This window comes from Hyperolius riggenbachi, chromosome 12, assembly GCF_040937935.1.
Source record: "Hyperolius riggenbachi isolate aHypRig1 chromosome 12, aHypRig1.pri, whole genome shotgun sequence".
Classification (NCBI taxonomy): domain Eukaryota; kingdom Metazoa; phylum Chordata; class Amphibia; order Anura; family Hyperoliidae; genus Hyperolius; species Hyperolius riggenbachi.
The window spans coordinates 114,493,074-114,513,073 of record NC_090657.1 but is presented as its reverse complement, the minus strand read 5'-3'; the positions used below and the strand labels follow the sequence as shown (position 1 = coordinate 114,513,073).

General features: G+C 44.6%; 1 protein-coding gene across 1 annotated transcript in view; it reads left to right on the top strand.

Annotated features, from left to right (window-relative positions):
* Positions 1-20,000, top strand: part of HID1 (HID1 domain containing) — a 192,758-nt gene that overhangs the window by 82,303 nt on the left and 90,455 nt on the right. The window contains exons 7-8 of the mRNA XM_068263955.1: positions 17,038-17,260; positions 17,373-17,429. Coding sequence (XP_068120056.1) covers positions 17,038-17,260; positions 17,373-17,429 — 280 coding nt within the window. The remainder of the gene's footprint in view (positions 1-17,037; positions 17,261-17,372; positions 17,430-20,000) is intronic.

Here is a 20,000-nt window from a genome sequence, read left to right as displayed (position 1 = left end):
ATTAATGCGCCCCCCCCAAAGTCAGGGCGTGGTCACATCATAAATGTGGGTGTGGTTATGGGTGGAGCCAAATGTATTTGGAGGTTAGCAGGCTCACACTCACCCACCCTCCCTCAGTATGTACCTTCCAGCATGTTCCAAGACAAATTCAGCAATCATGAGCCCCCCCCCCCATCAAGACAAATTCAGCAATCATGAGGCCCCCAACATAACCAACTCAGCAATCATGAGGCCCCCAACAAGACAAATTTAGCAATCATGAGGCCCCCAACAAGACAAATTCAGCAATCATGAGGCCCCCAACAAGACAAATTCAGCGATCTTGAGGCCCCCAACAAATCATGAGGCCCCCAACAAGACAAATTCAGTAACCATGAGGCCCCCAACAAGACAAATTCAGCAGTCATGAGTCACATAAATAGACAGCATTTCACATAAATAGGTAGAATGCCCCCTTAATATGGTAGACACCTCTCACCTGGCAGCAGTTCTCCAAAATACACTCAATCTGACGTGGTTCCCCAAAAATAGGTAGCTCCAGGTCTATAGTTGTCCCCATAATAGGTGGCCAGCAGTATAGATGTCCCCAGAATAGGTGGCCAGCAGTATAGATGTCCCCAGAACAGGTAGCCAGGGGTAGAGATGTCCACAGAACAGGTAGCCAGGGGTATATGTGCCCAGTATATGTAGGCAGGGGTATGTGTGCCCAGTATATTTAGCCAGAGGTATATGTGCCCAGTATATGTAGCCAGGGGTATATATGCCCAGTATATGTAGCCAGGAGAATAATATGTGCCCAGTATATATAGTCAGGCGTATATGTGCCCAGTATATGTAGCCAGGGGTATATATGCCCAGTATATGTAGCCAGGGGTATATATGCCCAGAATATGTAGCCAGGGGTATATATGCCCAGTATATGTAGCCAGGGGTATATATGCCCAGTATATGTAGTCAGGGGATATATATGCCCAGTATATGTAGGCAGTGGTATATATGTCCAGTATATGTAGGCAGGGGTATATATGCCCAGTATATGTAGCCAGGGGGTATATATGCCCAGTATATGTAGCCAGAGGTATATATGCCCAGTATATGTAGTCAGGGGGTATATATGCCCAGTATATGTAGGCAGTGGTATATATGCCCAGTATATGTAGGCAGGGGTATATATGCCCAGTATATGTAGCCAGGGGGTATATATGCCCAGTATATGTAGCCAGGGGGTATATATGCCCAGTATATGTAGCCAGGGGTATATATGCCCAGTATATGTAGTCAGGAGGTATATATGCCCAGTATATGTAGCCAGGGGTATATATGCCCAGTATATGTAGCCAGGGGTATATATGCCCAGTATATGTAGCCAGGGGTATATATGCCCAGTATATGTAGCCAGGGGTATATATGCCCAGTATATGTAGTCAGGGGATATATATGCCCAGTATATGTAGGCAGTGGTATATATGTCCAGTATATGTAGGCAGGGGTATATATGCCCAGTATATGTAGCCAGGGGGTATATATGCCCAGTATATGTAGCCAGGGGTATATATGCCCAGTATATGTAGTCAGGGGGTATATATGCCCAGTATATGTAGGCAGTGGTATATATGCCCAGTATATGTAGGCAGGGGTATATATGCCCAGTATATGTAGCCAGGGGGTATATATGCCCAGTATATGTAGCCAGGGGGTATATATGCCCAGTATATGTAGCCAGGGGGTATATATGCCCAGTATATGTAGCCAGGGGTATATATGCCCAGTATATGTAGTCAGGAGGTATATATGCCCAGTATATGTAGCCAGGGGTATATATGCCCAGTATATGTAGCCAGGGGTATATATGCCCAGTATATGTAGCCAGGGGGTATATATGCCCAGTATATGTAGCCAGGGGTATATATGCCCAGTATATGTAGCCAGGGGTATATATGCCCAGTATATGTAGCCAGGGGTATATATGCCCAGTATATGTAGCCAGGGGTATATATGCCCAGTATATGTAGCCAGGGGTATATATGCCCAGTATATGTAGCCAGGGGTATATATGCCCAGTATATGTAGCCAGAGGTATATATGCCCAGTATATGCAGCCAGGGGGTATATATGCCCAGTATATGTAGCCAGGGGGTATATATGCCCAGTATATGTAGCCAGGGGTATATATGCCCAGTATATGTAGCCAGGGGGTATATATGCCCAGTCTATGTAGCCTGGGGTATATATGCCCAGTATATGTAGCCTGGGGTATATATGCCCAGTATATGTAGCCTGGGGTATATATGCCCAGTATATGTAGCCAGGGGGTATATATGCCCAGTATATGTAGCCAGGGGGTATATATGCCCAGTATATGTAGCCAGGGGGTATATATGCCCAGTATATGTAGCCAGGGGGTATATATGCCCAGTATATGTAGCCAGGGGGTATATATGCCCAGTATATGTAGCCAGGGGGTATATATGCCCAGTATATGTAGCCAGGGGTATATATTAGGGTTGCCGCGGTTTACCGGTTTCACGATATATCGCGGTATTAATTTACATGGTAACCGTACCGTGCACATTTCCGAAATACCGGTTTGCCCTATTTCCGGGTTGACGTCAGGCGCTGGCTGCGTACGCGTCCTGTAATGATGACGCGAGTGCGACCTGCCGCGACCGCGGCATGTAATTTAAACGCTGCTCCCCTAGCAGCTGGAGCGCACACGCATCTACGCACCACGTAGGCACGTACTCCTCCTCCTGCCTTCCCGCCCAGAGTCTGTGAGTGCTGCGTACTGCCGCTGCATAGCTTGTACGACCCAGGAGGGAGCCATATTTCCAGCCAGGCCAGCAACAAAGTAAGGCAAGGGGGAAACGCCCTAGAGCCACCCTAAAGGAAAAAATAAGGGCATCGCCACGCCACCACCTTAAGGTTATGCATCCAGCCCCACCTGACCTCATGGCCTGCCGCCTGAGAGCCTCCCCCACTGTGTCTGACTCTGGGGCCTGGGCCTGCCTGCCACTGCCAGCCTGAGCCAGCTAGGAAAGCAGACCCTGGCTGCACGGTGCACCTGCTGCATGTATTTAGAGAGTTTAGCCTGTGTGAGTGCAAGCAAGTCATTTGATCCCCAATGTGTCATCATCTCTGAGACTGAGTCTGACTACCACCTGTGCTGTGCATAAGCTCGTCTGATCACAAGTTGTAATTTGATCTCTCCCAGTCCTCGTGCCACTGCCACCAATAAGCTAGTTGTAAAAGAGAATTGCACTGCAGAATGCTACCTGAGGAGGATTTCCACCAGCCACAGATCATGCAGGCTGAGGCATCAGAAATGCAGCCAGCTGAGTCAAGAAATATGCAGGATGCTGATCCTAAGATGCACAGAAGAAGTAATATGCAGGAAGTGGAAATTGAGCTACACAAAAGCATGCAGGCAACAGAGCCACAGCAAACGGCAGAAAGAATCCTGCTCCATCCACCAAATAAAAAAGTCAAATCTGCAGCATGGGAACATTTTGGATATCCCAAAAACGACCGTGGCTTTGTCATGGAGGACGGATTTCCAGTATGTCGCAATTGTGGGCGAAAAGTGGCTGCCAAAGGAGGAAACACCTCGAACATGTTTGCTCATCTCCGAGAACACCATCCCTCTGTGTCTCACTCTCTACAACATAGCAAGGTATGTATCCATCCATTCCCATTTCAATTTCCTCACTGCCTAATTTTTTATCAATGCTGCATTATTGCTGTGTACTTTAACTTTTAGGCCTGTGCATGCCTGTGCAACCAGAGACGAAGCACCCTCATGTATTTTACGTTTTTTTTTAACATATATCAGTGGAAAAGTTGCAACATTATTAGAGAAAACACCCTGACCTGCTCTCTGTTTCATTATTTACTGTCAGCTTGCTTCTTATCAGCCCTGATAAAATCCCAGAGACCCCGACTGTCTGAGCGCTGTTCAGTCTGTCTTTGTTCAGGAATCTTTATAGGTGAGTCTCTTTTCTGTGCTGTCTTTTCAAGCTTAAGCCTGCCCCCTTCCCCTTGTGGCTCTGCTGCTCATGAATCATTATCTGCCTGTGGCTGAGTCATTATAGCAAAGCCAGACTGAATGCTCAGTCTGGGATTTTATCGGGGCTCATGGGCTGATCAGAAGCAATCTGAATGAACAGTAAATAATGAAACAGAGAGCAGGCCAGGGTAGGTGTTTTCTCTAATGTTCCAACTTCCCACTAATATGGTAAAAAACATGAGGATGCTTTGTCTCTGCTTTACTTTAAATGTAAATTATATATACATATTTTAGTGAGTGATTTTGTGGTAATTGTTTCTTCTTTCTGTAGGATGAAGGTAAGAAGACTGAATATTCCAGCACTGTTCAACCAACTGTCATGCAGTCATTTATAAAGGGAACAAAATTAGACCCCAAGTCTAAACAAGCCAAAGATTTGAACCGTGCTGTGGCATACTTCATTGCCAAGGACATGATGCCCTTAAGATTAGTGGAAAAACCTGGCTTTCTACACCTGATGAAAAAGGCCATCCCACTGTACAAGGTGCCATCAAGAACATACTTTTCCAGTAATGAAATACCTCGCATGTACAAAGAAGTGAGATCCAGTGTTGAACAACAGCTGAAGGAAGCTATGTGGTATGCAGTCACCACAGACCTGTGGACCAGTAGCAGTGGAGGAGGGGAACCATTCATTAGTTTTACAGTCCACTACCTCTCTTCAGATTGGAAACTGATATGTCATTGCTTGGGGACTCTCTTTTTTTCCAGAAGACCACACTGCAGAACACATCTCTGAAATGTTTGACAACATTCTCCAAGATTGGAATCTTCCAAAGGAAAGCCTGTGTGGAATTACTACAGACAACGCGTCAAATATGAAGAAGGCCTTTTTAGAGTTCCCTTGTGTTTGGCTCACATGTTTTGGACACAATTTAAATTTGGCCATTAACAAAGTCTTGAAAATGCAAAGGGTAGAATCAGCTGTCAGAGCCTGCCGACATTTAGTACAGAGTTTTTCTAGGAGTTGGAAAAAGAAAAGAGATTTAAAAAAGAAACAGTCAGACCTGGAACTTCCTGAGCATGCCCTAATCCATGATGTGGTAACAAGGTGGGGATCTACATTTGAGATGATCTCCAGATGATCTCCAGGTTCCTGGAACAGCAACAGGCTGTCTGCGCAGTGCTGGCCATTGACCGAGGTACATGGCACCTCATGCCAAAAGACAGCGACATTGCCACTCTTGAGAATGTCAACAAGATTCTTCAACCACTGATGCCCTTGCCTCTGAGAAACGGGTCACACTGTCCTCACTCACACCAATACTTGAGCACATTGGCAATGAAATCCTTAAGGAGCAAACTGAAGACAGCATACTTACCTCACAGATGAAGACTATAATGAGGGAAGACTTGCTAGAAGGGAGATGCACAGAGTCAATGCAACGTGTGTTGCACATCTCCTGCTTACTAGATCCACGATTTAAGAGAAGCTTTTGTAAAAACCTGGATGACACAGTTGAGGCATGTATTGAAGAAGCTGAGAATCTTGCACCAATGTCACACTCACTAGAAGAATCCACTCCAGTAAATGAAGGAGCAGAGGGAACAGAAAGCCGTAGCACTACCAGTTGTACCAGTACCACCACCACCACTAAGAAAGAGAAGGGTCTATCTGGGTTGCTACAGCGAATCACATCATCCCGGCAGAACAAGGCAACATTAGGAAATGAAAACATTCATGAAAAAGTGCTGTCCGAAGTGTCCATGTACATATCTCTTCCTACTATCAGCAGTGCCGCTGACCCTCTTTCTTGGTGGAAAATGCATAGGCAAGAAATGCCTCTTCTGGCAAATGTGGCAAGAAAGTATCTCTGCATACCTGCAACAAGCGTGCCTTCAGAGAGAATCTTTAGTACCAGCGGACATATCCTGTCTCCTCAGCGGTCAAGGATGAGCCCTGAAACTCTCAACATGCTTACATTTCTTCACCATAACCTGGCCTAAACAAATACATGTTAATCTCCGACTCTCATGATGAATTGTGAATGTGAATTTCATGTCAGATAGATGGGTCGAATTGGATAATTTCCGACAGGTCTGATCTGATTTCCGATCGTTTTTCTGATTGATTTGCATTGATCATGTAAGTGGTCAGAAAATCAATCAGGAAAACGATCGGAGATCCGATCGGATCTGTCTGAAATTATCTAGTATGGGTCGAGCCATCTGTCTGATGGGAAATTGCATGGTGCACAACTTTAGTGACTGTAATATACTCATTGAATACCAGTCTGGTGGTGGTGGTACTGGTACTCACTCAGCCCAGGGCCTGGCATAAAGTGTCTGTGAGTGACTCTGTGTACTTACTTACTGTTGTTGGCAATTTTGAATTGACCTTCACTTATCGTATTGCTGATGTTTTCCATGGATTAGGGCATGCTCAGGAAGTTTCCATGCAATTTCATGTCAGATAGATGGGTCGAATTGGATAATTTCCGACAGGTCTGATCTGATTTCCAATCGTTTTTCTGATTGATTTGATTTGATCATCTAAGTGGTCAGAAAATCAATCAGGAAAACGATCGGAGATCCGATCGGATCTGTCTGAAATTATCTAGTATAGGTCGACCCATCTGTCTGATGGGAAATTGCATGGTGCACAACTTTAGTGACTGTAATATACTCATTGAATACCAGTCTGGTGGTGGTGGTACTGGTACTCACTCAGCCCAGGGCCTGGCATAAAGTGTCTGTGAGTGACTCTGTGTACTTACTTACTGTTGTTGGCAATTTTGAATTGACCTTCACTTATCGTATTGCTGATGTTTTCCATGGATTAGGGCATGCTCAGGAAGTTTCCATGCAATTTCATGTCAGATAGATGGGTCGAATTGGATAATTTCCGACAGGTCTGATCTGATTTCCGATCGTTTTTCTGATTGATTTGCATTGATCATCTAAGTGGTCAGAAAATCAATCAGGAAAACGTTCGGAGATCCGATCGGATCTGTCTGAAATTATCTAGTATAGGTCGACCCATCTGTCTGATGAGAAATTGCAGTGCACATTTTAGTGTGTAATAGTGTACTACTCATTGAATAGTACCAGTCAGTCTGGTACCCAGCCCAGGGCCAGCCAGGCATAAAGTGTCAATTAGCCCTGTAACTGTTGTTGGCAATTTTGGATTGAACTTTAGTTAATCTCATGATCTGTTGGAAGGGTCACTCTCCATGGGAAGATTTACCCTCAGCTCTGCTCTTGCTCTGTTGGCAATTGGATTGACCTTTAATTATTGTATTTTTGGTGTTTTCCATGCAATTTCATGTCAGATAGATGGGTCGAATTGGATAATTCCGACAGGTCTGATCTGATTTCCGATCGTTTTTCTGTTTGATTTGCATTGATCATCTAAGTGATCAGAAAATCGCTCAGGAATACGATCGGAGATCTGATTGGATCTGTCTGAAATTATCTAGTTATAGGTCGACCCATCTGTCTGATGGGAAATTGCATGGTGCACAACAAGACTTCAGGACAGGTTCTGGCTGTAATATAATACAATGCATGGCATGCAATTTATTACACGTTAATAAAAGTTAAGATTAAGAACCAATTAAAGTGGAACTGAACTCAGAAGAACGTTCTCCTCTGTGCTCCAAAAGATATGCAACAGCATGATAACCTTTAAAAAAACATTTCCTTGTTATACCTGAACCTGATACAATTCCTAAAATAAATCTGCACAGTTTAGCAGATAGACATAACATACTGTACTTTCTCATTTTCAAATGGCCTTATTATCTGCCCTAGTGCCCTCTCTTTGCCATAGGCAGTCATGTGACACACAGGGGAGAGATCAGATTACAACTTGTGATTAAACAGGCTAAACTCTCTAAATACATACAGGGTGCATTTATCTATGTGTTTTTTCAGTCCTATGCAAGAGTTCAGGTCCACTTTAAGAATGACAGCCAGCAAAATAGCAAATTGCTCTGTTGTGAATTTTGGATTGACCTTTACTTTTTGTATTGTTGGTTTCAAGCATGACAGGAGGTCAGACACTAACCCTTAAGGGTTTAATAAAGAAGAGTTTGTTTAAATTTGACTGTCTCATTTTTATAAGGGTATTTGTAATAAGAATAATTGTACAATACCGTATACCGTGATACCGTCATACCGCGTTTTTTTTTTTTGACGGTTATCATACCGTCAATTTTCATACCGTTGCAACCCTAGTATATATGCCCAGTATATGTAGCCAGGGGTATATATGCCCAGAGTAGGTAGCCAGGTGTCCCCCTCCCTGGCTCCCCAGCAGGAGGGGAGCAGCGCAGAGAAGAGGGAGAGCTGCTCTCCCTCCCTCGCTGTCCCCTCCATTAATGTCCGGGTGCTGGCAGCGGTGGGCGGAACTTACCTCCGTCTCGTCGCAGCGCGGATGGATCTGCCGCTACTCTGGTCTAGTCCAGAGCAGCGGCTGCGGGACCCGAACTTCCGGCCGGCGCTGGAGTGAGACGGAGGTAAGTCCCGCCCGCTGCGCCAGACACCCGGACAATAACGGAGGGGACAGGGAGGGAGAGCCCTAAGGTGAGAGAAGGGGGGGAGATGGCCCCCTTCTCCACTGTCCGCATAGCTCTCCCTCTTCTTTGCGCTGCTCCCCTCCGCAGAGGGAAAAAAAATCAGCTCAGCTGGGCGCCCTTAGGGACCCGGCGCCCGGGGGCACTTGACCTACCCCGACCCCCCCCCCCTAGCTCCGCGCCTGCGCGTCACGCGTACCCTCGTATGCGTCATCACGCAGAGGACGTGAGGTCAGAGAAAGGGCGGAAGTACCACAAGGGTACTACCGCTGAACCGCCCGCTGCCCGGCCTCCCTCAACGCGTCCTACTCCGACTCCTCCTCCTCAGTCACTTCATAGTGCCAGCCAGCCACTGCAGCAGCCAGCCACCACCACCGGTACTGTTTTACTTTCGTCAAACTTTTGTATGGGGAAGCGGGCAGAGGGGGAGCGCTAGCGGAGGGGGTGGGGGGAATTTCCGACCCCCCCCGCGATCGAGGCATGCTCCCCCCTTATGCCTGCGACCCCATAGGGGGGCCCTGTTCAGCCGGGCATTCAGCAGTTCAGGCGAACCCGAACAGTTTGGCCGAACACCACCAGGTGTTCGGCCGAACTCGAACATCTCCCGAACAGGGGGATGTTCTGCAGAACCCGAACAGTGGCGAACACTGTTCGCCCAACACTAGTTCTAACACACAGCTTAGTGTTCTGGTTCACTACGAGCTTGCTGGGCAATCTGTAACAACATAGTTATTGAAACTCCAAGAATAAAGATGTCAGAGGGGAAAGAAGCAATCAGAAAAAAATGCTGCTACAAAATGGCACAGTTATAAGCCAATCCCAGCCAGACATGGAATCCAGCCAATCAAAAGTGACAGTCAAGGTGATGCAAATAATTCACGTATGCTGATGTAGGAGTATGCACATTAATTCAGCTTGGGGGGGGGGGGGGGGGTTGAGAATGAATCAAGCCCATGGAGGACTTCATGGGACGCTGATGCTGCTCGTCTTTCGGGTCTTTCCTGTTCCATGTCCTCGATCCTCTTCTTCTTCTTAACTGGCTCCCTCTGGTAGTATCAAGCAATTCAAAACTATGCATGTATGAGCTCTGAACCACATGTACACAGCAAGTAATGACTCATTCACAAGTGTTTTCTATTATTGTGCATGTGTCGTTCAAAACTTGCATATACAGTGGGTTGCAAAAGTATTCGGCCCCCTTGAAGTTTTCCACATTTTGTCACATTACTGCCACAAACATGCATCAATTTTATTGGAATTCCACGTGATAGACCAATACAAAGTGGCGTACACGTGAGAAGTGCATCGAAAATCATACATCATTCCAAACATTTTTTACAAATCAATAACTGCAAAGTGGGGTGTGCGTAATTATTCGGCCCCCTGAATCAATACTTTGTAGAACCACCTTTTGCTGCAATTACAGCTGCCAGTAATCTGTCTCTACCAGCTTTGTACATCTAGAGACTGAAAATCCTTGGCATTATTCTTTGCAAAACTGCTCCAGCTCAGTCAGATTAGATGGACAGCGTATGTGAACAGCAGTTTTCAGATCTTGCCACAGATTCTCGATTGGATTTAGATCTGGACTTTGACTGGGCCATTCTAACACATAGATATGTTTTGTTTTAAACCATTCCATTGTTGCCCTGGCTTTGTTTAGGGCCATTGTCCTGCTGGAAGGTGAACCTCCGCCCCAGTCTCAAGTCTTTTGCAGTCTCCAAGAGGTTTTCTTCCAAGTTTGCCCTGTATTTGGCTCCATCCATCTTCCCATCAACTCTGACCAGCTTCCCTGTCCCTGCTGAAGAGATGCACCCCCCGAGCATGATGCTGCCACCACCATATTTGACAGTGGAGATGGTGTGTTCAGAGTGATGTGCAGTGTTAGTTTTCTGCCACACATAGCGTTTTGCATTTTGTCCAAAAAGTTCCATTTTGGTCTCATCTGAGCACCTTCTTCCACATGGTTGCTGTGTCCCCCACATGGCTTGTGGCAAACTGCAAACGGGACTTCTTATGCTTTCTGTTAACAATGCCTTTCTTCTTGCCACTCTTCCATAAAGGCCATTTTTGGACAGTGCATGACTAATAGTTGTCCTATGGACAGTCTCCCACCTGAACTGTAGATCTCTGCAGCTCGTCCAGAGTCACCATGGGCCTCTTGACTACATTTCTGATCAGCGCTCTCCTTGTTCGGCCTGTGAGTTTAGGTGGATGGCCTTGTCTTGGTAGGTGTACAGTTGTGCCATACTCCTTCCATTTCTGAATGATCGTTTGAACAGTGCTCCGTGGGATGTTCAAGGCTTTGAAAATCTTTTTGTAGCCTAAGCCTGCTTTAAATTTCTCAATAACTTGATCTATCTTGTGTGTTCTTTGGACTTCACGGTGTTGTTGCTCCCAATATTCTTAGACAACCTCTGAGGCCCTCACAGAGCAGCTGCACTGACATTAGATTACACACAGGTGCACTCTATTTAGTCATTAGCACTCATCAGGCAATGTCTATAGGCAACTGACTGCACTCAGACCAAAGGGGGCAGAATAATTATGCACACACCACTTTGCAGTTATTTATTTGTAAAAAAATGTTTGGAATCCATGTATGATTTTCGTTCTACTTCTCATGTGTACACCACTTTGTATTGGTCTTTCATGTGGAATTCCAATAAAATTTATTCATGTTTGTGGCAGTAATATGACAAAATGTGGAAAACTTCAAGGGGGCCGAGTACTTTTGCAACCCACTGTACATAGTTCAGAATCGCTTGGGGGAACTTCCTGGAGGCTGGTGATAGACGTGTAAAGAGAGGTACACTGAAGACAAGAAGCAGCATCAGGCTTCTCAGGATGAGGTAATTTAGCACACCATGGGCTGAATAATTTTTCCCGCTTCAGGGATGTTTTAATACTATTCAGTGCAATAACCTTTGTAAATCACTTTTCTTCCATAGGACTCAAAGCATATAGATATGTCTCAGATCAGTACATACCGTAGTTGCAGGGTGGACACTGTTTCAGAGGAAATAGTAAGGCGTTCATAAATACCAGACTAAACAGTTTTAAACCACACTCAGTTTCCCAACTCTGATTCAAACATCAGCTGTGCTTTTTTTGTAGTAGCATGGTAAACATGTGTCAACAGCCACTTTCACAAACCATCATTTAATGTAAGGCCTCGTTCACATCTGCTGCGCTGAAAAATGTGTTAAAGCGCAGGGTAAAAAACGCATGCGCTTGTGCGCGCTTTAGTCCGCGTTTCTATGCGTTGCGCTGCGCTTCTTTAAAGCACGTTTTTGTCAATAAAACTTTGTTTTTGTATGTAAATGTATTTTTTTCTCCAATTAGGGGTAAAAAACGCATGCGCTTCTATGCGCTTGTACGCGCTTCTATGCGCTAAAAAAGCGGACCCATTCACTTGCATTGCTGTGCGCTTTCCAGCTCAGCGCACAGAAATGCATGCAACACTACGTTTCTGTAACGCTGCTCAGCGCAGCGCATAGATGTGAACCAGCTACATTTAGTTACATGGAAAAATGAATACCTTGCTGATCGCACAGGGCAGTGCGCTGTGGAAAGCGCACAGAAACGGCCCTGATGTGAACGAGGCCTAAAGGGTTGGACTTTCCAGCCGTTTCTCCATGTAACTTTATTTGCACATCGTGCATGCCATACAGTATACTCATCAACCGTGTTCACACATACACACTAGAGATGGCGCGAACGGTTCTAGGCGAACTTTGGGTGGTTCGCGATCACATGCGAACACTAACTTTCCCGGAAGTTCGATTCGCCCCCATAGTGCACCATTAGGGTCAACTTTGACCCTCTACATCACAGTCAGCAGGCCCATTGTAGCCAATCGGCCTACACTATCGCCTGGAGCCCCCCCTTTATATAAGGCAGGCAGCGCAGGCCATTACACTCACTCGTGTCGCTGCAGTAATTAGTGAAGGGAAAGCTGGTGGCAGACTCTCATAGGAAAGATTAGTTAGGGCTGGCTGATTCTTATTCCTAAAATAGCACCCCACAACAGCTCTTTTGAGAGCTAATCTTGTTCTTGTGCTTTTTTTTCCACCCTCCAACTTCCACCTCCACTCTCCACCTCTTTCTCCTCCTCCTCCTCCTCTCTTGTCTTCAAGGGATCTTGTCTTCCAGGGATTTGTAGGATGTCAAAAGCCAGCTCACATACATTGGCCAGGAATCGAACCCAGGTCAGCTGCTTGGAAGGCAGCTATGCTAACCACTATGCCACCAACGCTATATGCTGAAACTTCTTGGAGCAGACTTACTTCCTCCCTCCAAAAGACACACATACATCCCCATAAAATAATTCAACAGCAGCTGCATGCACAGTCTCTGTGGCACAATCAGTTAGCGCATTCAGCTGTTAACCGAAAGGTTGGTGGTTCAAGCCCACTCAGGGACAGCCTTGCCTTTTGCATTCAACAGTTGTCCAAAGAGAACCCCGGATAGCCATGTAGAATCATCTTTCTCTCTCTCTGGGCTTGAACCACCAACCTTTCGGTTAACAGCCGAACACGCTAAGTGATTGCACCACAGAGACTGTGCACACAGTTGTTGCTAAACGATTTTATGTGGATGCGTGTGTGTCTTGTGGAGGGAGGAAAAAAGTCTGCTCTAAGAAGTTTAACGCCACTTTAAACAAAACCTGTATATATCAAATTTCTACAAATATTTCTATGATCCTTTCATGATGACAAAGGCCAGAAAGAAATAGGCAAAGGAGTGCCCATTTTTCCATACGGCTAAGCGGTCTCACTCACTTTTTCCTACAACGAAGCATCTGCTTTACAGCAGCAGAGTGGTGCAGCGGAAGCGTGCTGAGCCCATAACCATAAGCGCTGTGTAAATAATTTATTGGGAAATTGAGTGTTGTCGACTGCATGGTGGCGTAGTGGATAGCTCTCTCGCCTTGCAGCGCTGGGTCCCTGGTTCAAATCCCAGCCAGTGAACTATCTGCAAGGAGTTTGTACAGTATGTCCTCCCTGTGTCTGCGTGGGTTTCCTCCGTGCACTCCGGTTTCTTCCCACATCCCAAAAACACACACAAGTTAATTGGCTCCACCCCCCAAATTTGCCCTAGACTACAATACAAACACTTCATGATCTAAACATATGACAATGGTAGGGATTAGATTGTGAGCTCCTTTGAGGGACATTCGTACAGAGATACAGAGGCGCCCAAAGATTAAAATACTGTACTTAAAATTTCAAAGATGGGGGGTGCTGGATGACACACCTCCCCAATGAACGATAAATCGCACTGATTCACATAAAGAGAACCAGCTTTATTCTTACTCCACAACAATATTTGCAACGCGTTTCACGGGTCTAACGCCCGCTTCCTCAGGCACATAAAAAAGGGGGGAGTAACTTAATTTATCAGGGAGCGGGTTTTGCCAAACCCGCTCCCTGATAAATTAAGTTACTCCCCCCTTTTTTATGTGCCTGAGGAAGCGGGCGTTAGACCCGTGAAACGCGTTGCAAATATTGTTGTGGAGTAAGAATAAAGCTGGTTATCTTTATGTGAATCAGTGCAATTTATCGTTCATTGGGGAGGTGTGTCATCCAGCACCCCCCATCTTTGAAATTTTAAGTACAGTATTTTAATCTTTGGGCGCCTCTGTATCTCTGTACGAATAAGACTGTATCCACCGTTGGATGGGTGTGAGCACCTTCTATCTATAGAGAGCGACCTCTTAACCTGAGCGGAGACAGGTCTAAACTCCCCGCCTGCAGTGATAGTGGTTGCCTAGAGTGGTAACCCACACTTGTGAGTATATTTCCTTTTCTCAAAAAAATTTGCGGAATAATAACAATAATACACTATTGGGGCTCTCGTTTTCCATTTGTCTTCACATCCTTTGAGGGACATTTAGTGACTAGACAATAATATTGTACAGCGCTTCATAAGATGTCGGCGCTATATAAATACTAAAAAATAAAATGATCCTCAGCAGGAAAATATTTTAAAAGTTACTCTCTTTAGTGCAAAATGGCAACATCCTGAGCTGAAATATCTTGTTACAAGGTCATTGCACTTTAGAAATGTTCTCACTTTTGACATTAATGCCTCACAAACTTTTGACATGAATGCCTCTCTGTCAACTCTAAGTGAATAAGAAAATAAAGTTACTTGATCTTTAGAACTGTGGTATTAACAGAAATCACACTTTATCATTTTGCTGCACAGAAATAAATCCATACCACATTACCCATGTTTTCGATGGACAATGCATGAAGGTACTTTTGCCTGATAATCAGTTGCGGACACTATTGCTAGCTCTTGGCACTAGGGATACATATTATTACAGGCCCATAGTTAGGAAATCTCTGTGGATGGAGTTTTCATCAGATCCATGATTCATGGAGAGCAACCACTGTAGTTTTCAGGCTGATTGTCACCTAAACCGGTTGGTTTCAGCAAACTTCTATAACCAATATTTAGATACTTTTATAATTTTTTTAAATCGAACCAATACCTTATTGACCAAGAATATCAGCAAAATTGCAGTATTAAAAATACTGTAAAGACTAACAACGCATATGCAATTCAGTGAAAATTAAGATGATCTAACAGCACTTAAAGGAGTCATCAGGCAAAAAAAAAATGTTTCACTTACCTGGGGCTTCTTCCAGCCCCATGCAGCCATCCTGTGCCCTCGTAGTCACTTACTGCTGCTCTGGTCCCCCTCCGTCAGCTAGTTTAGTTTTTGCCGTCCTCCGGGTCGGCGGGCCGCATTGCGTACATTTTTACGCATTCCCGCGGGTGCAGGAACATTAACACATACATTTTTATGCTTGAGTGGTTCCACGCGTAAATTTTTACGCGTGGAACCGCTAACGTGTAAAAATGTATGCGTTAATGTTCCTGCACCAGCGGGAATGCGTAAAAATGTACACAATGCGGCCCGCCGACCCTGAGGTCGGCAAAAACTAAACTAGCTGACGGAGGGGGACCAGAGCAGCAGTAAGTGACTACGAGGGCACAGGATGGCTGCATGGGGCTGGTAGAAGCCCCAGGTAAGTGAAACTCATTTTTTTTTTTGCCTGATGTCTCCTTTAAGGACAAGGTGAAAGACCTACAACAATAGTGATATTTCATATATGGTGTACATATTACTAGTATATTATATTGCAGAATAACGGATAGACCTGCCTGCAGTAGCAAAGAATGAGCCATATACAAATTTGACATCTCAGCTCAGAATGCTTACGTCTGCAAAAGCAACTGAGGGTTTAGACTTCATTCCACCCTGTGCAAAACCAATGGCCAGTTCAGGAGTATAAGTTGTAGGGTTATTGACAATCTAGGTTAGTTGTCAAACTGCAATCCTCAAGGGCCAAGGTCCTCAAACATTTTTGGCACAGCTCAAATTAATTGATCGGACTTAGTCAGGAAAAGTGTGGTTCATCAAGTAGACCACATCTCTCCATTTCTCAGCCCATCCTAAACACTGGCATGGATATGGCCCTCAAGGCCTGGAGTTTGATCTAGGGACTGGCAAATAAGGGAGTGGAGTAAAGATTATTTTTTGGGGGTTGATTATCTAGCCCACTTGTCCCAAACCTGATATGTGCTTGGTTTGTGTCTGTGGAGTAATCTGGAGCAAGTGGACAGGCATAGTCCAGCTGCATGATGATGCCTAGATGCCAGAGTTTAGGGTTCAGTGTGGAAGGGCAGCCCGTATTGTCATGCAAAAAAAGTAACTTTTTATTCCGTACTCCTTCAATGGGGGCTTTCAACTATGTGTAAAATGTAAGGGATTTTAAGGTATTAAGGTATTAGGAAGTGATTTTAGTGTGATAGAGTTGTTAGTTTGGAAGAGAAGGGGCTTTTTAAATCATGTTTGCAGTATTTGATTCCAACTCTGAATTGTCCATGTCTGATGTGCTTTAAAGAGAACCTGAGACAAACAGTTGTGTGGCATTTATACCTACCTGGGGCTTCCTCCAGCCCCCTGTGGATTGTGCACTCCCTTGCCATCCTCCCAGGCAGCTCCGATCATCTCCTGGCCAGCCCAGTCTGTTAGCTCCAGCCGGCTCAGTTGTGCTGTACCATGTGTACCATGCATGCACAGCCTGCTCTGGTTGGTTCGCTCCAGTTGGCTCAGTTGTGTTGTACTGGGCATGAGCGGCCTGGCCACATTTGCGCTCCTGCGGCCGGGATTATTCTGTGCCTGTGCAGTTACTTCAGAGGCGCAGAAGCGCTTTTGGCGAAGGGGCATGGCTGGACCGAGCTTGTGCAGTATAGCATGACTGAGCTGACTGGGGCCCAAGAGACCGAGTCGACTGGGAGGACGGCGAGGGAGTCCTCAGTCTACAGGGGGGCGGAGAAATCCCCAGTTAGGTATAATGCGGCACTGTTGTTTGTCTCAGGTGAACTGTTGCTATTCTATTTCTACATCATTTTTTTTTTTAATATATGTATATGCAGGCATGCTTTGCCCCTCTTCACTTCACTCCTTAATGTCGTCTGTGCTTATGATCCTGTTGGCTATGGAATTCCTTACAATCATCTCCTGTTTTGGGATTCACGTGAACCACTGGTCGAGGTTTCGGCCCAACTTCTCATTGTCATGTTAGACTCTGATCCATCTGCTTCCTCCAGTCCAAGCATGGATGGAACTACTACAAGTACTGCCATGGATGAGGGTGAAGTAAGTAACACTCTGACACATTTTTTGTTGTAGCTTCCTGTCACAGTGCCTATGAATTAAGAAACATAAGTCTCTAACTCATATATCTTTTTCCCTTTTTTCTGGGCTTAAGAGCTCCGTTCCAGATAATCTATTTGTGAATTATTTATCACGGATCCACAGAGAGGAGGTGAGGATCACATTTGTTTACACTGATGTTCACACAAGCTGTAGCAGAATCTTCCAGTATATACAGAAGTTTAATTGTTCATATAAACATACATATTTATATAATTTCCACATTTATATAAGGCACATGTATACACATAATTATTATGAGTTGTCACAAGGGCCGAGTTATCTTCCTTTTTTGCAAGCAACAGTGTTTTTTTACCCATGTTTGTTTCTCACTTTGTACAGTGCCATGGAAAATTACACTATAAAAATCAGTAGCAATGGGGTCAGGTCAACGTGTTGTTTTTTTGCTGTTGCTATTGTTGTTGTTATTCCTTAACCCTTTTGCGTTCCACGGTTTTTACAACTTAAAGTTCCTGACATTTTTAACACTTTAGCTGTGTCGTTTTGATACATTTTTTTTTTTGTTTTCAGTAAATCTTCTATGAACTCGCCATACACTTAACGGAATACCTTGAGGTGTCGTCTTTCTAAAATGGGGTCACTTGTGGGGTTCCTACACTGCCCTGGCATTTTAGGGGCCCTAAACCGTGAGGAGTAGTCTGGAAATCCTATGCCTCAATATGACCTGTGACATCCTAAAGGTACTCATCGGACTTTGGGCCCCTTGGCGCACCTAGGCTGCAAAAAAAGTGTCACGTGGTATCGCTGTACTCAGGAGAAGTAGTATGTGTTTTGGGGTGTATTTTTACACATACCCATGCTGGGTGGGAGAAATATCTCTGTAAATGGACAATTGTGTGTAAAAAAAAAAAAATAAAAAAAAATAATTATTATTATTTACAGAGATATTTCTCCCACCCAGCATGGGCATGTGTAAAAATACACCCCAAAACACATTATACTATTTCTCCTGAGTACGGCAATACCACATGTGTGACACTTTTTTGCAGCCTAGGTCTGCTAAGGGGCCCAAAGTCCTATGAGCACCTTTAGGCTTGATGGGTGCTTACAATGTAGCACCCCCAAAATGCCAGGACAGTAAACACACCCCATAAATTACCCCATTTTGGAAAGTAGACACCCCAAAGTATTCAGAAAGGGGCAAGGTGAGTCCGTGGCCGATTTCATTTTTTTTTATGTCACAAGTTAGCAGAAATGGAAACTTTTTATTTTTTTTGTCACAGTGTAATTTTCCTATAACTTGTGACAAAAATAAAATCTTCTATGAACTCACCATGCCTCTTAGTGAATACTTTTGGATGTCTTCTTTCCAAAATGGGGTCCTTTGGGGGTATTTATACTATCCTGGAATTCTAGCACCTCATGAAACATGACAGGTGCTCAGAAAAGTCAGAGATGGTTCAAACTGGGGAAATTCACTTTTTGCACCATAGTTTGTAAACGCTATAACTTTTACCCAAAAAAATCCAATAAGGGTCTATTTATTGATCAAAGACATGTAGTACAATACATTTAGATTTTTATATGAAAAATGTCAGCACAAAGTAAAAAAAATCTTTTTTTTTTTTTTTGACAAAATTCATGTCTTTTTTGATGAATATAATAAAAACTAAAAATCACAGCAGTAATCAAATAGCACTAAAAGAAAGCTGTATTAGTGACAAGGAGGTAAAATTCATTTAGATAGTAGGTTGTATGACCGAGCAATAAACTGTTAAAGAGAATCTGTATTGTTAAAATCGCACAAAAGTAAACATACCAGTGCGTTAGGGGACATCTCCTATTCCCCTCTGTCACAATTTCGCTGCTCCCCGCCGCATTAAAAGTAGTTAAAAACAGTTTTAAAAAGTTTGTTTATAAACAAACAAAATGGCCACCAAAACAGGAAGTAGGTTGATGTACAGTATGTCCACACATAGAAAATACATCCATACACCAGCAGGCTGTATACAGCCTTCCTTTTTAATCTCAAGAGATCATTTGTGTGTTTCTTTCCCCCTGCAGCTCTCATGCACTAAAGTGTCAGGCTGTTTCTTCCTGCAGAGTGCAGACAGCTCTGCCCGTATGTAATTCCTCACTATGTGAAAGCCCAGCCAGCTCAGAGGAGGATTTATCCAGCTAGTAAAAGATAATAGAGCAGAGAGAAGCTGCACTAATCTAAATAACACACAGGCAGTGTGCATAGATGGGCCAGGAGGGGGGAGATGCATCACAGAACCACAACACTGAAGAACTTGGCAGCCTTCCAGACACAGGCCGACAAGTCTGACAGGAGAGAGATAAGTTAATTTATTACAGAGATGGTGATAGTAGAACGTGCTGCAGTAAGCCAGAACACATTAGAATAGCTTTTGGAACTCGTAAGATGGAAGAAAACCGGATGAAATTTTTGTTACGGAGTCTCTTTAAAGCTGCAATGGTCTAAATGGAAAAAAGTGTCTAGTCCTTAAAGAAATACTTAAGTCATAAAAAAAAAAAAAAATGACTTCTACACACCCGGGGCTCTCCTCAGCCCCCTGCAGCTGAACGGTGCCCTCGCCGTGTCCCTCCGATGCGCCTGGACTCGCCGGCGGGCACTTCCGGTTTGGCCGTCACCGGCCGACAGGCCCGCGTTCCCGGCCGCAATAGCATTAAAGATGGCGCTATTGCGGCCGGGAACGCG